Source organism: Dermochelys coriacea, chromosome 2, assembly GCF_009764565.3.
Source record: "Dermochelys coriacea isolate rDerCor1 chromosome 2, rDerCor1.pri.v4, whole genome shotgun sequence".
Classification (NCBI taxonomy): domain Eukaryota; kingdom Metazoa; phylum Chordata; order Testudines; family Dermochelyidae; genus Dermochelys; species Dermochelys coriacea.
In genome coordinates this window covers 18,864,581-18,885,812 of record NC_050069.1, presented here as the reverse complement: position 1 = coordinate 18,885,812, position 21,232 = coordinate 18,864,581, and the positions used below count along the sequence as shown (strand labels likewise).

Here is a 21,232-nt window from a genome sequence, read left to right as displayed (position 1 = left end):
TGGATCACTGTTGTGCAATACAAAAAATACCCCTCAACTCTCTCATTCCCACAGAGTGAGAAACTCGGAACAGAAATGAAAGATACAAATTTGATATGGCCTTACAAAACACAATCTTCAAGCTCTTTTACTAGTAAGAATTACGGATACACATGAGAGCTAGCATGTATTCTACTGCAGTCCAGTCAGTTTACCCTAGCGATATTAAATGGAATACAAAATTGAATAAAGAACTGAATTCTATTGATACTTCAAAATCAAATTCAATGGCTCTCAATTCATAGACAGCACTGATCATTAAGTATTCAGAATGGCTCAATTTAACAGTCTGCTTGGAATAGACATTACCTGGACTTGAGTCAAAGCTAGGCAATGTTCACATTTCTGTTGTCAGATTTATTCTACAGAAATGCCTCAAATGCTTCAATGAGCCACCATCAAAAGACAGACACCATCAAGACAATGTAGCAAAAGGAGGTAGAGAAACATTTGTTTAACTAAAATATTGGATTTAACGATCCAAAGTGTTATACTTACTTGCACTGTGCATGATAGTACTTAATAAGATTCTGTAGAAGGTCCACACCTTTTTTTGTCTTGATTTCATTAACCTTAATGAGATACTGTAGAAATAAAAACAGAACTTGATGATGATATTTATATGTTAGATCTTCAGCTATGTGGAGACAGAAGCTCTTCTGTTTGAAATCTGTTCAACTAATTCAATAATGATCTCTGTGGTTACCTTGTTGCTGATTTGCAGAACATTGAACCAACACACAATGATTAAAACCTGAATATGTAAAATAAATTAGTATGTTTTTAGACTTCCCAAATGAACTAATTTTAACAATTTCTAATACTAGTTTGCCATAAATGCAGGAATTTTTTCCCCTCTCAAACTGTAGGAAGACCCGCCTTTTCATTACATCACAATTATTAGTGCATTCCTTCAAAATAAGAATGTTATCAAATTCTAATTGATTTCTCCTCAAATTGAATATAAAGAGAACTATTTTAAAAGTTACTAGTAAATATTTTAGAAGCGATCATCGTAAATTAATATTGATTGAACTAACATGTCAGTTTAACAGGTATCAGCAGATTCTCAACCAAATATTTCCTAATTTTACAAACAATATATCAGAAAAGACATCCAGAACAGCAATGCTTTGCACCTAAAGTCCAAGAAAACTACTTTTGCTCACTATGCTTTCTTTAGTCCGAGATCCTTACTCTAACAATCTAAACAGAGGACTGAAACTCAAAATGAGAGGATGGTGAAACTATGTCTTGCACAGGATTTCCAGAACAAGAATCTTTAATATAGTTCAGCCATTTAACAGCCAAATGCATTTTCCAATTCCACTAGCAAGAGAATTTCATCACCACTTTCTAATAGGATCGATAGGACACTTCTATTAAAGTATGTCACATAATTAAATGGTGAAAGTTGTTTCTTACTTCACACATCTGGAGCTGAAATAGTCGCCTTTCCTTCTCCATTTCTTCTGCTATCTCAGCTCCTGTTATCTCTGTTCGTATCATCCCATGCTGTTTTGCATGTTCTCTTTTTTCCTTTTCAATTTTTGTGCTGCAATTATAATTAAAACAGATTTTGGGAAACTTATTTCACTGTCATGTGATCTAGTAATTTTACTAAAACATACATTGTATAACATCATGATGGAAAAATAGCCATTCTGTAAACACACATTATCCCATATTTTAACAAGTTCCCTCAATAATATCTTGGGATTTGAGAGAACTGACTTGCAGACGAAATGCTGAGATCACTATTAAGTGAGCTCTCAGTGAACTGAGTGAGAGACCAGAAGACGGATGTGTAATAGATACTCCAAAATGTCCTAAATGCAGGCCAGTATTGGCTGAATTCTCCACTTGTTCCAATAAGCCACCGTAATAGAAGGCTTCCTACTGTTAAGCAACATCTGTCAAACAGCTTCCAAACATTGTTGCTCCCTCCTCATCTAGTTATGCAACATCCACACCATGAGATACAGAGTGCTAAGTGCAAAACTTGACCGTGGTGCTGAATCAGTAGGTCAGGATGAAGAAGTAGTAATATGGGAGGCTAAACCAATGGACTGAGAAGGTCGGGCAACCAACATTGTTTCAGCGAAGCTGGAGCACGGAGAATCATTTTGGCATGCTCCAACTTCAGCTTTAGAATGACCTTTGTGGTGACTGGGATTGGGGATGAGGGAAGCATACATCAGAGCTAATCCCTAATTGAAGTGGAAGGGGTCATTTGGGAGCCTGGGACGAGACCTGCTTGAGAGCAAAATTGATGGCACTTCTTGTTGTCTCTTGTTACAGAAAGATCAACAGTCAGAATGCCCCATTCTGCAAAGCTGGATCGCAGCACACACTGACTTCAGAGACCACTCATGATCCTGGGAGAAATTCCTACTGTGGTAGAACTGCCAGTTGGGTATGGCCAAACACCTAAACAGATACTTTGCCTCAGTTTTCAGTAAGGGTAATGAGGAGTTTGGGAGAAGCGGCTAATGGGAATGAGAATAAGGAAGCAGCAATTACCACATCCATAGTGGAAGCCAAACTCAAACACCTTAATGGGACCAAATGAAGATGCCCGGATAATCTCCATACAAGAATATTAAAGGAACTGGTACATGAAATTGCAAGCCCAATAGCAAGGACTTTTAATGAATCCGTAAACTCAGGGGGCATACCCTATGACTGGAGAATTTCAGATATAGTACCTATATTTAAGAAAAAGAAAAGGAGTACTTGTGGCACCTTAGAGACTAACAAACTCACGAAAGCTTATGCTCTAATAAATTTGTTAGTCTCTAAGGTGCCACAAGTACTCCTTTTCTTTTTGCAAATACAGACTAACACGGCTACTACTCTGAAACCTGTCATTATATTTAAGAAAGGAAAACATAATGGTCTTTGGAACTACAGGACCATTGATTTGACCTTCATTGTATACAAGGTCTTAGAACAAATTTTGACAGAAAGAATGGCTAAAGATACAGAGGTAAGTGATAACTGGGATAAAATTCAACATGGTTTTACAAAAGATAGATCATGCAGACCAACCTAATCTTTTTTGAGAAGATGACAGATTTTCTAGACAACGAAATTTCAGTAGATCTAACCTCCCTAGATTTCAGTAAAGCATCTGATACAATTCCATAGGGGAAATTATTAGTTAAACTGTAGACAATGGGGATTTTAATATGAGAATTGAAAGGTAGGTAAGGAATTGGTTAGAGGTGAGACTACAATGAGCCATATTGAAACATCAGGCTGGAGAGAAATTATTAGTGGAGTTCCTCAGGGATTCATCTTGGGACCCGTGACAGGATCCCCAGGGAACAACCTGGAACTGGGGTACCGCACTGCCCCCATAACTCTCCAGCCGGGGCTGTCTCTCACAATACTTTGCTAGTGACAAGCAGAAAACCCCTCCACATGCTGTTATCACGCAGCACAACATGTGGAGCCCCACACCCAGCTAGACAGCATGAATGCTCCCAGAGCCACTCACGAATCACACCGAGAAAGGCACCAGCAAATCTCCCAAGCCCCCAGCCTTGCACCCTAGACTGTACTGTCTTGGCCTGGTCAGAAGCCTGACCAGTGTAAGTTTATTACCCAGTCTGTCCCTCCCTTGATGTGGAGAGGACACACACTAGCCTTTGTCACCTGAGCTGAAATTTCCCAAGCACTTCAACCAAAATATACTGTTTTTGGTAAAATATAAAATAGATTTATTAACTACCAAAAGATAGATTAAGTGATTATAAGTAGTAGGCACAAAAGGTAAGAGATAGTTACCAAAGAAAATAAAAGGTAAGCGCAGAGTCTAAATCTTAAACCTTATTAGAACAGGCAGTATTTGGCTCCAGCAGTTTTCTCAATCCACTGAACATTACAGTTCTTAATACACAGGCTTCCTTTTTTAAGCCTGGGACCAGTCTCCTCAGTTGAAGTCTTTGTCTTCCCAGCATTCTTGTCATTTCCAGAGTAGGTGAGGGGAGGAGAAAAGCAAAAGCATGATGCCTCTGTCCCCTATTTTATATCCTCAGTCTGTGTGTATGGAAAACACTAGCCCAGACATGTCCTGGTGGGCTTTGCTAAGTCACAAAGTTGAGCAATCCCCCATTGTGTGATGCTTGCATACAAGACCAATCTTACTTAATATTTTCATTAATGACAGCACAAAAAATACAGTGCGCTAATAAAATCTGCAAATGACACAAAGTTGGGAGGTACTGCCGATATGGTGGATGACCAGACTATTATACAAGGAGATCTGGATAGCCTAAACGTGAGTAGTAGAAATGACATGCAATTTAATATTACAAAGTGCAAGGTCATGCCCTTAGGGCAGGGGTGGGAAAACTTTTTGGCCTGAGGGCCACATCTGGGTATGGAAATTGTATGGTGGACCATGAATGCTCACAAAATTGGGGGTTGGGTGTGGGAGGGCGTGAGGGCTCCAGCTGGGGGTGCGGGCTCTGGGGTGGGGCCAAGGATGAGGTGTTTGGGGTGCACGAGGGGACTGGGGGTAGAGCAAGAGGGGTTTGGGAGTATGGGACGGGGCTCCAGGCTCTGAGCTGGGGGTGCAGGTTCCAGGGTGGGGCCAGAAATGAGGGATTCAGGGTGCAGGAGGTGGCTCTTGGCTGGGGAAGGGGTTTGGGGTATGGGAGAGGGGGCTCCGAGCTGGAGCTAAGGGGTTTGGAGTGTGGGAGGGGGCTCTGGACTGAGGCAAGGGGGTGGAGTGTGTGTGTGGCGATGATGGGTGGGGTGTGGCTGGGGCCGAGGGATTAGGGGTCCAGGAGGGTGCTCTGGGCTGAGACTGAGTGGTGCAGGATGGGGATCAGGGCTGGGGCGGGAGGGGGATCAGGGCTGGGATAGGGGGTTGGGATCCAGGAGGAGGTCAGCGGTGCAGGCTCCGGGCGGCGCTTACCTCAAGCAGCTCCCAGAAGTAGCAGCATGTTCACCCTCTAGCCCCTACGTGGAGGTGCAGGGCCAGCCAGGCTGCTCTGTATGCTGCCCTGCAATTCTCAGCCAATGAGAGCTGCAGAGCCGGTGCGTGAGGCAGGGGCAGCATGCGGAGTCCCCAGGCTGCCCCTACGTGTAGGAGCCAGAGGGGGGACGTGCCGCTGCTTCTGGGAGCCACACGGAGCAGGGAAAGCCCCCAACCCTGCTCCTCAGCTGGAACGCTGGAGCAGGGCAAGTCCCCGACCCCATTCCCTATTGGGACCTTGAGGGCCAGATTAAAAGGTCTGATGGGCCAAACGCTGTCCATGGGCCGTAGTCTGCCCAACCCTGCCTTAGGGGCTAACAAAAGAATTTTTGCTATGAGCTGGTGACTTGCCAGTTAGAAGGAACAGAGGAGGAGAAAGACATGGGTATATTGGTCAATTGCAGGATGACTATAAGTGACCAATGTGATGCAGCCGTGAAAAAGGTTGATGCCATCCTAGGATGCATCAGGCGAGGTACTTCCAGTAGAGATAGGGAAGAATTATTACCATTGTGTGAGGTACTGGTGAGATCTCATCTGAAATTCTGTGTACACTTATGTTCTCTCATGTTTAAGAAAGATGAATTCACACCGGCACAGATGCAGAAAAGGACTACCAGAACAAACAGACAAATGGAGAACCTGCCTTATGAGAGGAGACTTGAGGAGCTTGCCTTGTTCAGCCTAACAAAAGGAAGGCAGAAGGGCAATATGATTGGTATTTATTCCTTTGATATATTTAGAGAGAGCAGAGAGGGAGAGGAATTGTATAAATTAAAGGCCAATGTTGGCACAAGAACAAATGGATATAAACTGGCCATCAACAAGTTTAGGCTTGAAATTAGACAAAGTTTTCTAACCATCAGAGGAATGAATTTCTGGAACAGCCTCACAAGGGGAGTACTGGGGGCAAAAAAAAAAATCTTGTTTCAAGACTGAGTTTGATAAGTTTATGGAGGGGATGGTATAATAAGGTTGCCTACAATGGCCATATGCCCATCTGTGACTGATATCAGCAAATAGTTGCAACAGTTGGAGTTGAGGAGGGCTCTGAGTTACTACAGAGAATTCTTTTCCAGGTGGCTTCTTGGTGGGTCTCGCCCACATACTGAAGGTCTAACTGATCATCATTTATGGGATCAGGGAGGAATTTCCCCCCAGGTGAGATTAGCAGAGACTTGGGACGGGGGGGTCACCTTCCTCTAAAGTGTGGGGCATGGGTCACTTGCTGGTTTGAGCTAAAGTAAATAGTGGATTCTCTGTCATTTGAAGTCTTTACATCAAGATTTGAGGACTTCAATAACACAGCCAGAGATCCTGGTCATTACAGGAGTGGATGGGTAAGTTTCTGTGGGCTATGACATGCAGGAGGTCAGACTAGATGATCGTGATGGTCCCTTCTGGCCTTAAAGCCTGTGAGTCTACAATTGATTCCAGATTCCAGGTAAGTGAGTGGCTGTGGGAATTATGCTCTCCTTGATACTTAACTGCCAGAATTTCGCTGCCTCTTGATACAGCTGGTTGGAGCATGCTCCTCCTTGATTGTACACAATACATTGTTCTGTTATTGTCTGTGAGTATATGAACCATTGTGCCCCGATGTGACCCCGGAAAGTTTGGAAGGCACTGTGAAGACACTGATATGGTGGGAAGCTTCCTGGTCCAACTACAAACCTTGAATTTTCAATATCCCCAAATACAATACCCAGCCTTTCGAGAAGGCATCAATGACTCCAGTCCTGGTTGAAGAGCAAATCGAATGCCTTGCCCACCACTGCAAGGAATGCAGGATTGATAGAGGCACTCTGACAAGCTTGTCCAATGTTTGACAAATCGGATGACAGACCAACCTCAACCTCACTTGAAAGAGACAAAGGCACAGTCTTGCCTTTTTGACTACCTAATTGCATGTGGCCATATGGCCTAGTAACCTTAGACATACATGAACCATATTTGAGGCTTGAGATTGTAGTGTCAGACATGACTAGCAAATTGCTAGAAACTGTTTGTTCAGCAGAAATGCTCTCAAACTTGTGGAATCTAGTAGGGCCCCAATGAATTTGATGTGTAGAGCTGGTATCAATGTTGACTTCCCTTTGTTCAAGATGAGACCGAGACGACTGAAGATACGTTATGCGAAGTGGACATGAAAGAGGACTTGTTCCTGGAATTTGTCTCTCACAAACCAATCATCCAGGTATGGCAAGGTGTGAATTCCTTTCTTTCTGAGGTATGCTGTCACTACAGACATGCATTTGGTAACAACGTCTGGATATAAGGACAGGCCAAAGGGAACTACTATGTACTGATGGTGACCTGCTACCACAAACTTTTTTTGGCCCAGGAGAATCACCACGCGGACATAGGCATCCTGAAGAGCCAAAGCAGCAAATCAGTCATTGTGATTTAACATGGGAAGGAGAGATGCCAGAGTGACCATATGGAAAGTCATGTATCTGATGTACTTGTTGAGGCCATGGAGACTGAGACTAGGTCTTATCCCTCTCTTGGATTTGGGGACCAGGAAATACCAAGAATAAAATCCTCCCCCTGATGCTGTAGAGGGACCTCCTCTATAGGTCTCAGAGTAAGCGAAGTCTGGACCAGCTGAAGGAACAGTGGCTCATGAGAGGGATGCCTGAAGAGGGACTGTTGAGGGGGATGTACAGGCACTGAATGTCATAAACCAATCTCAAGGTGTTTAAACACATTTGTCCATGGTTAGTGCATCCCAAGCACTGTACAAGTGAGACAGCCCATCCCTGAACTCAGGAGATGGAGGCATGGAGATCACGACTGGAATGTTGTCCTGGATCTGAAAGTCAAACTGGTTGCTTATTCGATGATGGTGGAGGACAAGCTGCCTGTTTAAAGTTAGACCCAGAAAACCTCCTCTGCGATTTATGTCCTTTCCAGGAGAAGTTCTGCTGTGTAATAATGAAGGCCAACTGCCAGAAAAACCCTGTGAGCGGTATTGCTGCTGTTGCAGAAAGGCCCCACAGTGACAGCTCCTGGTGGCTGACCCCCCAACAAACAAAGTAGCCTGTACATTTTTAAAGCAATGTAAAGTCTCATTGGTTTTCTCCCAAAAACAAAAAACCAAAGGTCAAGTCCTCTACACTCAGCTGAAGAGCCAGAGCTATGCCAGAATTTTGCAACCATGAGGCCCATCTCATGGTTCCAGCTGATGCCACAACTCTAGACAAAGCATCTGCCACATCCAGAGCTGACTTCAATGACATTTTGGCCACTCAACAGCCCTCCTTAATTAATGTCTTAAACTCTGCACTGGAGGATTCTGGCAACTTATCCATGAAATTAGACACAGAATCCCAAATAAGGAAGTCATATTTGGATAACAGTACCTGCTGTTTTGCATTGTGCATCTGTAAAAAAAACTGTGTAAATTGTTTTTCCCCGTAAAGTCCAGCTCTTAGACTCTTTGTCCTTAAGAGTGGTCTTATACCTTTCCTATTGTAATCTGTCACTCACCACTGTTATCACGAGGGAGACTTAGGAGCTGGATGGGTTTAAAAGCCCTTCATAGAAATATACAATCTTTTCTCAGAACACTTTGGTGTAGAAAGTAACAAAGCTGGGGTACTCCCTGAGGGCTTTGCAGGCTCCAAGGGAGCTTCATTTATCGGGAAGGCCATTCTCCCTGGTGCTGATGACTGGAGATTATTCAACAATGTTGTGTATTCTCTTGCACAAACAACCTGAATGCTCAAGGCAGAGGCCACACAACTGAAAAGGGCCTGGTATGACTTGAAATCCTTGGGCACATGTGAAGAAGAGTCTGGTACCATCGAGTTGTCTGGTGATGAAAAAGGGCCAATGGAGGCTCCTGAGGGGGAAACTGGTTCCTGTGCAAGAGCATCAGGCTGAACTGGCTCAGAAGGGATGCCTTCAGACTATACCTGCAACAGAAGTGGCTCGAGAACAGAAATTGCAACTGGGATCAGTGATCTTGCCCTGGACTGGAACTGTAGAATGAGAGTTTCAAGGAGACCACTGAGAATTAGGGAAAAGCATTGCTGGCCACTAGGTTCCGAGTCAGGAGCACTTATCCCTAGTGCAGAAACAGTGCCAATCTCAGTACTAAAGATGTCTTGAAGACTTCCAAGAGCAATGCTTTGAACGTGAGGGAAGGGCGGAAGATGTCCCTGAACTGGATCTCAGCAAGCCCTGGAAATCATCCTGTGATAGCAGAGGAGCCACCTCAGATAGGACAAACAAATGATCAGATTTGTCCAAAGCCCAATACAGGGATGGCATCAGTATTGAAGATGAATGAGTAGCTGATGCCTTCGATGCCAGATGAGGCATCACATTTCTAACAGGCTCCGGAACAAAAGGACAGTGCCGGAGCTGAGGAAACTGATGATGCGGTCTATAATAGAGACATCACTGGTGCTGATAGCACTGCACTGATGAACTCCCAGTACCATAAAGGATGTTGACTACAACTCTGCACTCTGAGTCTCAGATGCGGACTATGGTGCTGACAAATGAGACAACTTTGGGACCAGCCCAGACAGTGCCAAGGGCACAGAGAAGGAAGAAGCCACAGCAACTGAGCGCCCCTGAACTGCTGGGGAACCATGGATGCAGAGGCAGAGCAGGTTTGACATCACCTGGTATGCCAGTGTATTAGAGACAACAGACACCCCCTGACCAGAACTAGAGTCAACAGTATGGTATCCATCTAGGCTCAGCTCCATCTTACATTCTGGAGGAGTAACGGTGCTGGTCAGCACTCCTCCGAGAAGACAACAAGGAACATTTCTGATCCCTGTAGTCGTCTTGGTTCATCTTGTGGGTCCTCTTCCTCGGAGGACCAGAGGAAGGAGAACGGGTCTTTTTTCCTCCTAGGGGAAGCATCAGACCTTGCACCGAGAGTAACATCTCATGCTGGCTCCAAAGGGCATTACGGCATCAGATCAGTGAAGGTCCCCAGTGCTGAAGCAGGCCTCACACCTTATTCCAAAAGGTACTGCCTTAAGCAGAAGTTCCTTGTCACCTGCATTCTCTTCTTGAATGATTTGCAGACAGAATACCATTCTTTGAAGTGCCCTTCTCCCCAGAAAAAGCATCATGTGTGGGGGTCATTCTTGGGGATAGCTATCCCACAACAGACAATACTTAAAATGCCTGGGAGGGCACTCACCAGGATAAGTATCTAATCTAACTAAATACTACAAACTAAACCTAAGAGTACTACAAAACTACACTAAATATATGAATGAACACATATATACAAAGAACTCCCAGAAAACTGAGAAGTAAAAATGAGATAAATCACTACGAGACATTGCGACTCTAGCCACAGGCAGTGAGAAGGAACTGAAGGGGGTCAGTATAGTGTTGTAATTAAATAACTAGGGAGGGGCTAGAGCCACTTGGCACAAGCACCTCCTCACCCGCAAGAGCACTGCTTGGCAAAGTTCTCCAGCTTTGGTGCACGCAAAGTGTGCACACGTGAATGGAATAGAATGTCTGCAACTACTCAAAGAAAACAAGAGGGTCTGCACTCTTAGTCAAACATTCTGCATACTCTAAATTGAGAATTCACAACTACTAAATAATTGCTGTATGAAACTTGTCTCCAGACAATTCTGTATATATGACATGACTGAAACTGGCTACCTTCTCCAGAAAAGAAAATACCCCAAACCAAGAATCTGAAGTGCTAAAACTAAAGGCTGGGATTAGGAGGCCTGCCTTGGACCTCTTGGGTAGTTTTAGAGGGTTTCAGTGCATCTCTTTAGTAGTTTACATATAGTCCATTTGTATGCAAATCTAGTTTCCCAATAGAAAGCAACAAAATTTGAGTAGACATCTGCTTTCCTTCTCAATAATCTTCTGTCATCCTCTCTTGACACATTTGAAGAACATTAGCTGAACTTTTGGAAACCTTTAAAAATGTCTGGCAAAGCATTTAGCTTGTGTGTTTCTTGGGCTGGTGCCATGTCAGTACAAAAAGAGTTTTGCTTTCTGAAGATCAGAATTTTATGATAACTGAATGCTTCCCAATTGACCGGTTTACCCACCTGCAAAAACTGATCCCTAAATTTTGGAAAATGTCCATACTATTGACATATCCGTAACTATTCTTACCTCTTATTTCCTTAAAAGTGTGCTTTTTGATGGATTTTTTAAAAAGAAAGTTATGATTTTAGTGGACAGGGTGTACAGTACTTTAAAGTTGTAATCCGGGCTCTGATCATAACTCCCTCTTTGGCCTTTGGCAAATTACTTAAAATGTGATTCTTCTCTGAAAAGTCTAACATGGCACCATGTTCCATTTTTTTCTTAATGAATTCAGATAAAATTTGTTCAAATTTTAAGTGGAAAAATGTTTCAAAAGAGGAGGTCACTTATCTTGTGCAGTAACTGGGGTTCATCAAGATGGTTGTCCCTGTAGCTGCTCCACTTTAGGTGTCTTGGTGCCCGGCACTTGTAATAGGAGATTTGTGGTAGCAGTGCCCGGTTGAGCCACACATGCACTGTAGCCATCTCACGCCGCTCCGAGTGATTACATAGTAGTGTGCAGCCAACCGTCCCTCTGTTCCTTCTCTACCCCAGAGAATCTACATGAAACTCTGAAGTAGAGGGGAGGGAGGGAGGGTACTGGAGCACCCACAGGGACAACCATCTCGAAGAACCTCTCTTACTGCACAATGTGAATAACTTCCTCTTCAACGAGTGTCTCTGTGGGTGCTCCACTTTAGGTGACTGTTGAGTAGTGCCCCTCAGTGCGAGGGCGGGGGGGGGGGGTAAGGAGGGGGCCTTCGGAGTTGCTCTATTAATGGTGGATAACACCATGAGAGTCCAAAGTGGACAACTGATACTGATTGTTGCTCTATAACACAGTGTTTATGTCACAGTGATGTCCAGGTAGCTGCTCTAGCTAGTGACAGGGACATTATTGAGAAAGGGCACAGATGTTGACAGTGCTCTGGGGGAATGTGTATGAACTCCTGCTGGAGGTTGTAGCTTGTTGTATTGGCAAAAAGAAAAGGAGTACTTGTGGCACCTTGGAGACTAACAAATTTATTTGAGCATGAGCTTTCATGAGCTACAGCTCACTTCATCGGATGCCACAAGTACTCCTTTTCTTTTTGCGAATACAGACTAACACGGCTGCTACTCTGAAACTTGTATTGGTAGCACAACTTGATACATCCTGATATCCACTTGGATAGTCTCTGTTTTGAGATGGTGGTTTGATCCTTCAAGTGTTCTGTTATAGAAACAAATAGTCTGTGATTTTCTAAATGTTTTTGTTCTTTCAGTGTAGAAAGCTAATGCTCTGAAAACAACCAGTGTGTGGAGTGAAGTCTCCCTCCTGTCCGCATGTGGCTTTGGAAAAAACACAGGTAAATAAGTGGGTTGGTTCAAACGAAAGGGAGAGGAGACTTTGAGTAGGAACTTGGGGTGCGATCATAGAGTTACTTTATCTTTAAATAATCTTGTATGAGGTCGGTTTGCCATTAAGGCACCTAACTCTCCCCACCCATTTGGCAGACATGATGGCAATGAGGAAAGCCACTTTCATGGATAAGTGCAACAAAGAGCAGGCTGCAAGGGTTCAACGGCTTTCCCATGAGTCTGCATAGAACAAGGCTGAGGTCCCACATGGATGCAGGGTTTCTTTATTGTGGAGTAAGTGTTTTAAATGCCTTTAAGGAAACATTTAATCGTTGGGTGAACAAAGTGACTCTGTCCACCCTGTCGTGGAAGGATGTAATCGCAGCAAAGTATACTCTGATGGAACTAGTGGATAGCCCTGATTTTTTAAGTTCCAGTATATAGTCCAGGATCCTTGGCAGGTGGGGACAATTGTGGTAAGATCTGTTTATCTTGGCACCAGGTGCTGAATCGTTTCCACTTATGAATATCTGTCTTTCTTGTACATGCTCTCTGACTGTTCAGTAATACATCTTTTAATTCCTCTGAACAGGCCTCCTCAACCTCAGTCAGCCACAGATTAGCCAGGCCTTGAGCGGGAGTACTACGAGATTGGGATGATGGATGTGTCCTGCATTTTGTGACAGAAGGTGAGGGAAGGGTTCGAGGCAGTTTCATCGCCATCTGAAGCAGGTATGGGGACCATGTTTGTCTGGGCCATGTAGGTGTTATGAGAATGACCCTGGATTTGTCCTGCTCGATCTTGTGAATGACTCAGCTTAGGAGTGGGGTCGGAAGAAATGTATACATAAATGGTGCATCCCATTGTCCCAGAATGTCTCCTAGGGAGTGATGTCCCAATCTCAACCTGGAGCAATATGGGCACTTGGCATTCTGAGCTGTTGCAAATGGATCTATGGCGGGGAACCCCCACATGGACTTGAGAATTCTGGGATCCATCTCCCATTCATAGGTTTGTGAGAAGTCCCTGCTTAGGACGTCCACTGTTGTATTCTGACATCCCAGAAGATAGGATGCCAATATCTCTACGTTGTTGGTGATGCACCAATTCCAAAGTCATATTGCCTCTGTATATAGAGAGAATGATCATGCTCCCCCTTGGTGATTTATATACAACTAGCACACTATATTGTCCATGAGGGTCTTGATGGCATTGTTTTTGATTAGAGGGAAAAAGTGGTTGCATGCATTTTGGACTGCCCTTAGCTCCAGTAGTGTTATGTGCAGGTTGGACTCCGCTGGGGATCAGTGACCTTGCACCATATTGTTGAGTAGATATGACCCCCAACCTATTAGGGAAGCACCTGTCATGATAGTCATTGTTGGAGTTCTTTGTAGAAAGGGGACTCTTGAACAGTCGTTCTTTGGCTGTGTCCACCATGTTAGAGAGTCTTTTACTCTGCGTGGCACTGTGAGGTGTCTGTTGAGAAAGTGTCTGTGCAGTATATATACTGTTCGAAGCCAGGGCTGCAAGCATCTCATGTGGAGTCTGGCATGTTTGACAACAAACATTGTTGCTGACATATTCCCCAAGAGTTATAAGCATGTTCTGGCGGATGTCTGTGGGCTGTGCATCAGAGTCGAAATTAGATTGACCAGTGTGAGGAAGCGTTGTTGGGGTGGTGGTGTTGTTGCTGTAAGGAAGTTGAGGCAGGCTCCTATGAATTCCAACTTTTGGACAAGAACCAGTGTGGACTTTTGTGCATTTATTTACAACTCTAGGTTTGTGAAAAGGGTTATCGTGCTGTGTGTGGCATTTATTGCTTCTTGCTGTGTTGGTGCCCTTATGAGGCAGTCATCCAAGTATGGAAATATCATTACTCCACATCTGCAGAAGTGAGCTGCCACAACAGCAAGAACTTTGGAGAAAACCCTCGGAGCAGTGGATAGCCCCAAAGGGTAGTACTCTGTATTGGAAGTGTTGTTTCCCTAGAGTGAATCTCAGAAATCTTCTGGGTATATAGTAATATGGAAATATGCATCCTGGAGGTGAGGGGTCGAGAGCTAATCTCCCTTCTCTAGTGCTGGAATTATTGTAGGTAGAGTCACCATTTTGAAACATGTTCTTATTAATTTGTTGAGTTTGCATAGATCCAGTATGGGTCTCCACCCACCAGTCTTTTTCTGAGTTAGAAAATAGTGTGAATAAAACCTCTCCCCTTTTGTTGCAATGGTACGGATTCCACGGCACTTAATTGTACGAGGTGGTTTATTTCTTGTTTAGCAGGTGCTCGTGACAGGGGTCCCTGAAGAGAGATGGGGCAGAGGGGATAAATAATAATAAAAGGGGATAGAATAACCCTTTTGGATAATCTCTAAAAACCCATTTGTCTGTTGTGATGGTGTTCCAGATTGGGTAAAATGGTGACAAGGCGGTCTTTGAACGGACAGGGTATCATTTCTACTTCCAGAGTTCGAGAGTGTGGTGGTTTTGTGCCCTCGACCACACCTTCAACATTGTTGTCTGGAAGTGGGATTGTTGAGATGTCGAAGGTTGATCTTGGTTCTGCTGACATCTGTTCTGTCTTTGTTTACACCGTTGGTCGTACTGCCTGTGGGGTTGAGAGTATGGAGTTGACCGGAATCTGATTGTAAACCCTGTCCTGTTTCTTTTTGTTTGCAGGTACATAAATGCCCAGAATTTTTAAAGTTCCCTTTGAGTCTTTTAGAGTGCATAGTGACATATCAGTTTTGTTTGTGAACAGTTTTTGATCCTCGAAGGTTAAGTCCTTGACCATTGCCTGGACCTCCCTCGGGAACCTGGAGAGATGGAGTCAACATGCACGGTGCATGACCACAGATGTTGCAATGGATCATGCTGGCCATGATTGCAGAGTCCAGGGAGACCTGTAGGGCCGTCCTGCTGATAAGAGACCCTTCGGAAATGTTCGCCTTGTATTGTCTTTTGCCATCTGGAATATTTTCAATAAATTCAGACTTTTTGGAGAACGTATTGTGTATGTATATTGCCAGTAGGGCCACATAATTGGCTATGCAGAATTAAAGCGTAGCGGAGGAATAGGCTTTTCGTCCAAAAAGGTCTAACCTTTTCCAATCCCTATCATATGGGGTCATTCTGGACTGGTGTTGTTTTCCCCTTTTGGTTGACCACCTCTACTAGTAAATAGTTTGGTGTGGGGTGTGTAGATAAAAACTCAGTCCCTTTAGCTGGCACATAATATTTTTGGTCAGACCTCTTACACAAGGGTGTTGCTATAGCCAGTGTCTGACAGATTATTTTTGCAGGCTTCATGATAGTATCATTAACTGGCAGGGCTATACTTGCTGCTCGGGATGTCTGAAGTATGTCCGTAAGATTATGTTGGGCTTTTGATAGTTGTTCTAACAAAATGTCTAGAGATTCAGCTACCCTTTTGAAGAGGTCCTGAAAGGATTTGAAATCATCCCCTGTAGTGGTGGGTGGTAGCATACTGGTTTCGTCCAGTGAAGAAGATGAGAGGTGAGTATGTGGCGAAGTGTCATGTTCAGCTGTGTCGTCAGGTTCCTCAGTCTCTTCCTCTTGGGTTTCTGAGGTGCTGGGACAGTTAGTGAAGGGGAGCATGTTGTTTTGGACCTAGGTCGGCTAGGGTCCTGCAGTGTTGGGCCCTATACATTGCCCATGGATCCCAGTATGGCCAAACCAGTTAGGTGGGAATGGTATGGGGGCAGTGCCCATGGGTGACCATACCAGTCTCACATATCTGCAGGTGGTTGGTGGTGAGATGGTCCAGGCTTGGGTGAGGAGTGGCAAAGAGTATACATTACTGCAGCATTCTCCTCTTCCTCATCACTGGAGATAGGAGAGGCTGATCTACAATGAGTATTCAGCTGTCTTGGTACCAATCTGGATGGGGTACCCTTGGTACCGAGTAGAGGAGATTCAGGCATTGAGGCCACTATTGGGTCTGCATGTCTCATGAATTGCTGCAGAACCGTGAGATTCTGTGCCGGAGACGGCATTATGGACAGCCCGGGAGTACAAGTTGCTGCTGCCGGTGCCAAGAATTTAGAGCTGCGCAGTATACATACAGCAGGTGGAGCCATTGTACTGCTCGGTGCTGAGGTTTTCTTCGGCACCAGGGGGTGCCGAGCTGAAAGGTTTCACTTTACTGTGTGAACCTCCATTTGAGCTTGCCCACATAGGATCTTTAGCTCTTCAGGAACTCTCGTACTGGACATTCCTGGTGCCGCACAGTCTGGCGCTCGTGGTGCTGTCAGTACTGGGGCAGATTTTTCAGTTGGAGATTGCTTTCTATTAGGCAATTCTCGGTGGAAGGATGTCTGCGACCACTTTTTGGTAGCCTTTCTTGGAACAAGAAAAGGAGCACTTGTGACACCCGAGAGACTAACAAATTTATTTGAGCATAAGCTTTCATGAGCTACAACTCATTTCATCGGAACAGGCTCCTTGGCAGACGTTGTTGAAGCAGAATCCCTGTCAGAGGCTGCTGCTGGCGACTGTTGGCCAGTGAGCGTCCTGGACTTGAGGTCCGAGGCTGGCCTGTGGGATTTCTCTATCATGACAGGCTTAAGCTGGAGATCTCTGGCTTTTCTTGCCATGGTTGTCAGCTTTCTGCAACGTGGGCACTTTTGAATAATGTATGTTTCGCCGAGGCAGCGGGCACACTGTGTGTGGCCGTCAGAGACCAGTATGTAGAGTCTGCAAGTCAGACAGCATTTAAAGCTAGGTGAGCAGGGCATGCCTGGGAACGTTGGTCTCAAAGAAAAAAAAAAAACAGGGATAAACCCTGTTTGAGGCTATAGCCGTCTGCCTCATGGGGAAACAGGAGTAGATAGGGAAGGTAAAAGGAAAAACACGTTTTTTTTTGAATGAAATAAAATAAATTATAGTAAGGCAAAGGCAAAGTTTACTACAACTAAACTAACAGTACCAAGAAACAACTATGAACTATCTTCTATTAATCCTACAGGAGGTAAGAGAGGTCGCTGCTGATCGCTCCAATTCAAGACAAAGGCAGTAGAGAAGGAACTCAGGGACTTTTGGCTGCGCACCACTATGTAACCGCTCAAAGCGGTGTGAGAGGGCTACGGCGTGTGCATGGCCCAACTGGGCACTGCTACCACAAATCTCCGATTACAAGCGCAGGGCGTCAAGACACAAAAGTAGAGCACCCACAGGGACACTCCTTGAAGAAGTAAAAAGATATTTTTCTGTCAGCCCTGGAAACTCAGTTTAGGATCCGATAGACAAACTGGGTTCTGTTTGGCTTATGCATCATCAGAAAAGTTTCTATACACCAAATTCTGCTCTTAGTGACACCTGCACAACCCAAATGGCCTTAGCGGAGTTCCACAGGTATCACGAAATGTGGAAGTTGACCCAGCAATTGCAAATGTATACAGTCAGCTATTCCATTGAAAATGCACGGGCCAGAGAAATACTCAACATATTTATGGAAGAGTGAGCCACAGCTCTCCAGAGCTAGCAAGAACAACCAGTAATTTCATATGCAGATGTGACTGAATACACACAGTTTAGTAAAAAGATGCCATTTTTTACTTGCAAAAAGAAAAGGAGTACTTGTGGCACCTTAGAGACTAACAAATTTATTTGAGCATAAGCTTTCGTGAGCTACAGCTCACTTCATCGGATGCATGAAGTGACCTGTAGCTCACGAAAGCTTATGCTCAAATAAATTTGTTAGTCTCTAAGGTGCCACAAGTACTCCTTTTCTTTTTGCGAATACAGACTAACACAGCTGCTACTCTGAAACCATATTTTACTTGGACATTAATCCTTTTGCCTTAGATTCCTCTGGAAGATGGGAATATTTATTTATTAATTTACAAGGATTAATATTTGTAATGAGATGAATGTGAAAATATCTGTATTTAGTGCTAAAATTATATATTTATGATTAATAAAAATCAATCAATCAGTCTTATTGGTCTGACTTTTCTTTCCCTTTTATTTTTTCTGCTTACATATAAACTATAGATAGAGAGCAAGGCAAATAACGTGATGAATAGGAGAAACATAAGTAACGAGACAGAAACAGAGTAATAAAGCTTCCCTAAATCACATTATTATTCCCCACATGAAATATACACTTATTATCATAAATGAAATTACCACTGCTGACATTTATCCAAAATAATATTGTGACAGGTTCGGTCACAGAGGATCCCCTTGGGACTGTCACCTGATGTGCTGAAATTGCCTCTGAGCTGATTTTCCCTGCCAGATTGGGACTCCAGAACCCTGCCTTGTTGAGCCAGACACACTAGCCTGCTGCAACACAGACCCAGGGTCTAGGCCATGCCCCCAAAACTGCAGACTTTACCTAAAAATAGCTCAGCAGGTTACCTGTCTCTAGCACCCAGACACCTAGCTCCCAATGGGATCCAAACCCCAAATAAATCAGTTTAATTCTGTATAAAGCTTATACAGGGTAAACTGAAATTGTTCACCTTCTATATCACTGATAGAGAGATATACTCATCTGTTTGGTCCCCCAGGTATTATTCACTTATTCTGGGCTTATTAATAAACAAAAGTGATTTTATTAAGGATAAAAAGTAGTATTTAAGGGGTTTTGAATAATAACAGCCAGAACAAAGCAAGTCACAAAGCAAAATAAAACAAAATATGCAAGTTTAAGCTTAATACACTAGGAAACTGATTACAGGTAATATCTCACCCTCAAAGATGTTCCAATAAATTTCTTTCACAGACTAGACTCCTTCGTAGTCTGGGTCCAATCCTTTTCCCTAGTACAGTCTTTGTTAGATGCAGCAGACATCTCAGGTAGTAAGCAGGGATTTTTTCATGACTGGCAGCCCCTTTTGTTCTGCTCCACCCCCTTTTATAGGTTTGGCACAAGACAGGAATCTTTCGTCTATACTTGTCCCCACCCCCGCCTCATCAATGGAAAAGTACAAGGATTAAGATGGATTCCAGTGTCATGTGACATGGTCACATAACACTGTAAAACCCTTAGTCTCCATTATTCCAGGGTTGGCCCACATGTACACTGGAATGTTTGCAGATTTCCTAGTCAATGGGAGCCATCAAGATTCTAAACCACCATTAATGGCCCACACTTTGCATAATTACAATAGGACCTCAGTTATACTCCATATTTCTAGCTTCAGATGCAAGAATGATGCATGCATACAAATAGGAGGAATATATTCAGTAGGTTATAACCTTTGTTATGATACCGTACAAGAGTCCTTCTGCATAAAGCATATTCCAGTTACATCGTATTCACACTCATTAGCATGTTTCCATAAAACATATGGAGTGAAACATTAAATATTTTTTAAATTTGTATCACTTATCCAACCATCCTTTTAACCTTGTCCCATTGTCTACAGCCACACTCATTAAGAGTCACTGAATTTTTAATATAACTCTCCAAAATCTAATGCCAATCCAGAACTCACTTCCATCAAGTCTTCCTTTGAATGGACTGTAACAGACTATCATGGGCCCAGATGCCTGAATTATGCACCAAGGGATGGGTCAGAAATAAAACTACCACCACACATTGAGTTAGGGGCATTATGAACTGAAGCTTCCCAAAGCTATAGATGATTTCTCCTTGTAAACTTATTTAAAATTAGTTTTGCATCACAACTAGTTTACACACAAAAAATATTGCAAATGTACGGGTTAGTAATATATTGTATTTACTTTTTCATTTCTGACTATTCATCACTTCTTATTACTAATATTCCTTCTGTATACACAGACTATTTTTCCTCTTATATACTGCTTAAAACTAGAGTGTGTGAGCAGCTGTTTTAAACTTTTTTTAATCCATAAAACCTGTGTCACATGTCCACAGAAGTTTTATTGTATCTGTAATGTCTAGAAAATATATATATGATGTATAGTTTGTATGTCTGTATACTAACTAAAAATGTACAGTCCCAACTAGAAGATTAATGGCTTGATCAGCAACCCAGTCTTCTTCCTTATTCCAGAGGAATATTAGGCATAAGGTTTAACCCTTCAATGGAATACATAAAAGCTTGAATTTCCATTAACACTGAAGGTTATATATCTAATGTGATGTTCATGGCATTGAAAATAAACCCATTCTTAATCCTTCATCTTTATGGATTCATCAATGGTAACAATGAACATTCTGAACCAGAATGAAAATCCAAGAATGTTACTGACCTGTTAAGTAAGTCTGAGTCATCTACCGAAATGAAGATAAATGACAGATATCCTCAGTATCATAATAATCAAGGTTAGAATGTAAAAGGTTTTTCTCTCTGTGTTTTATTATGACAAAATGAAGAATACTTACAATTTGGTCTCATAATCCTTCCAGGCTTTGTCAAAAGGCTTTTTAAGATCCTTAGGAAACAGAAAATGCACTTAAAATATGTTTATAAACACTTTCAAATTGTAGGTTTAAAACTAAGATATCAATCCAAAAATCATAAATGGCATTTTTAAAAGTCTTTTCTTTTAATTTTTTTCAAATATTCCTTTCTCACGGATCTTAAGACAGATATGAACCACACATTTTCCAAGTGGAATTTTAATCATGCACCTTCAATTATACTTAGCAGAATCCATGCAGATATGATGATAATAAGAGCCAACATAAGAATCTGGATGGATGGATGGATGGATAGTAAGGAGCTGAAATCTAGGCAACCCTGAAAATGTTTCTCTGAAAGTACTCACTGAACACTTACCCCTTTAACTCCTTTCAAGTCTCCTTTTAAGAGAGAATCCAAAGTGAAGATAACATTGTGGCTTAAGCCCTGAAGCTAAGGAGAGAGAGA

General features: G+C 43.1%; 1 protein-coding gene across 9 annotated transcripts in view; it reads right to left on the bottom strand.

The window, feature by feature from the left end:
- The window catches only part of ASAP1 (ArfGAP with SH3 domain, ankyrin repeat and PH domain 1), a 398,854-nt gene that overhangs the window by 144,859 nt on the left and 232,763 nt on the right, over nucleotides 1-21,232 (bottom strand). For all 9 annotated transcript variants that reach the window (XM_043507341.1, XM_043507340.1, XM_043507342.1 and 6 more), the window contains 4 exons: nucleotides 21,143-21,217; nucleotides 20,746-20,795; nucleotides 1,465-1,594; nucleotides 538-623 (listed from right to left, as the gene is read on the bottom strand). In XM_043507341.1, coding sequence (XP_043363276.1) covers nucleotides 538-623; nucleotides 1,465-1,594; nucleotides 20,746-20,795; nucleotides 21,143-21,217 — 341 coding nt within the window. The remainder of the gene's footprint in view (nucleotides 1-537; nucleotides 624-1,464; nucleotides 1,595-20,745; nucleotides 20,796-21,142; nucleotides 21,218-21,232) is intronic.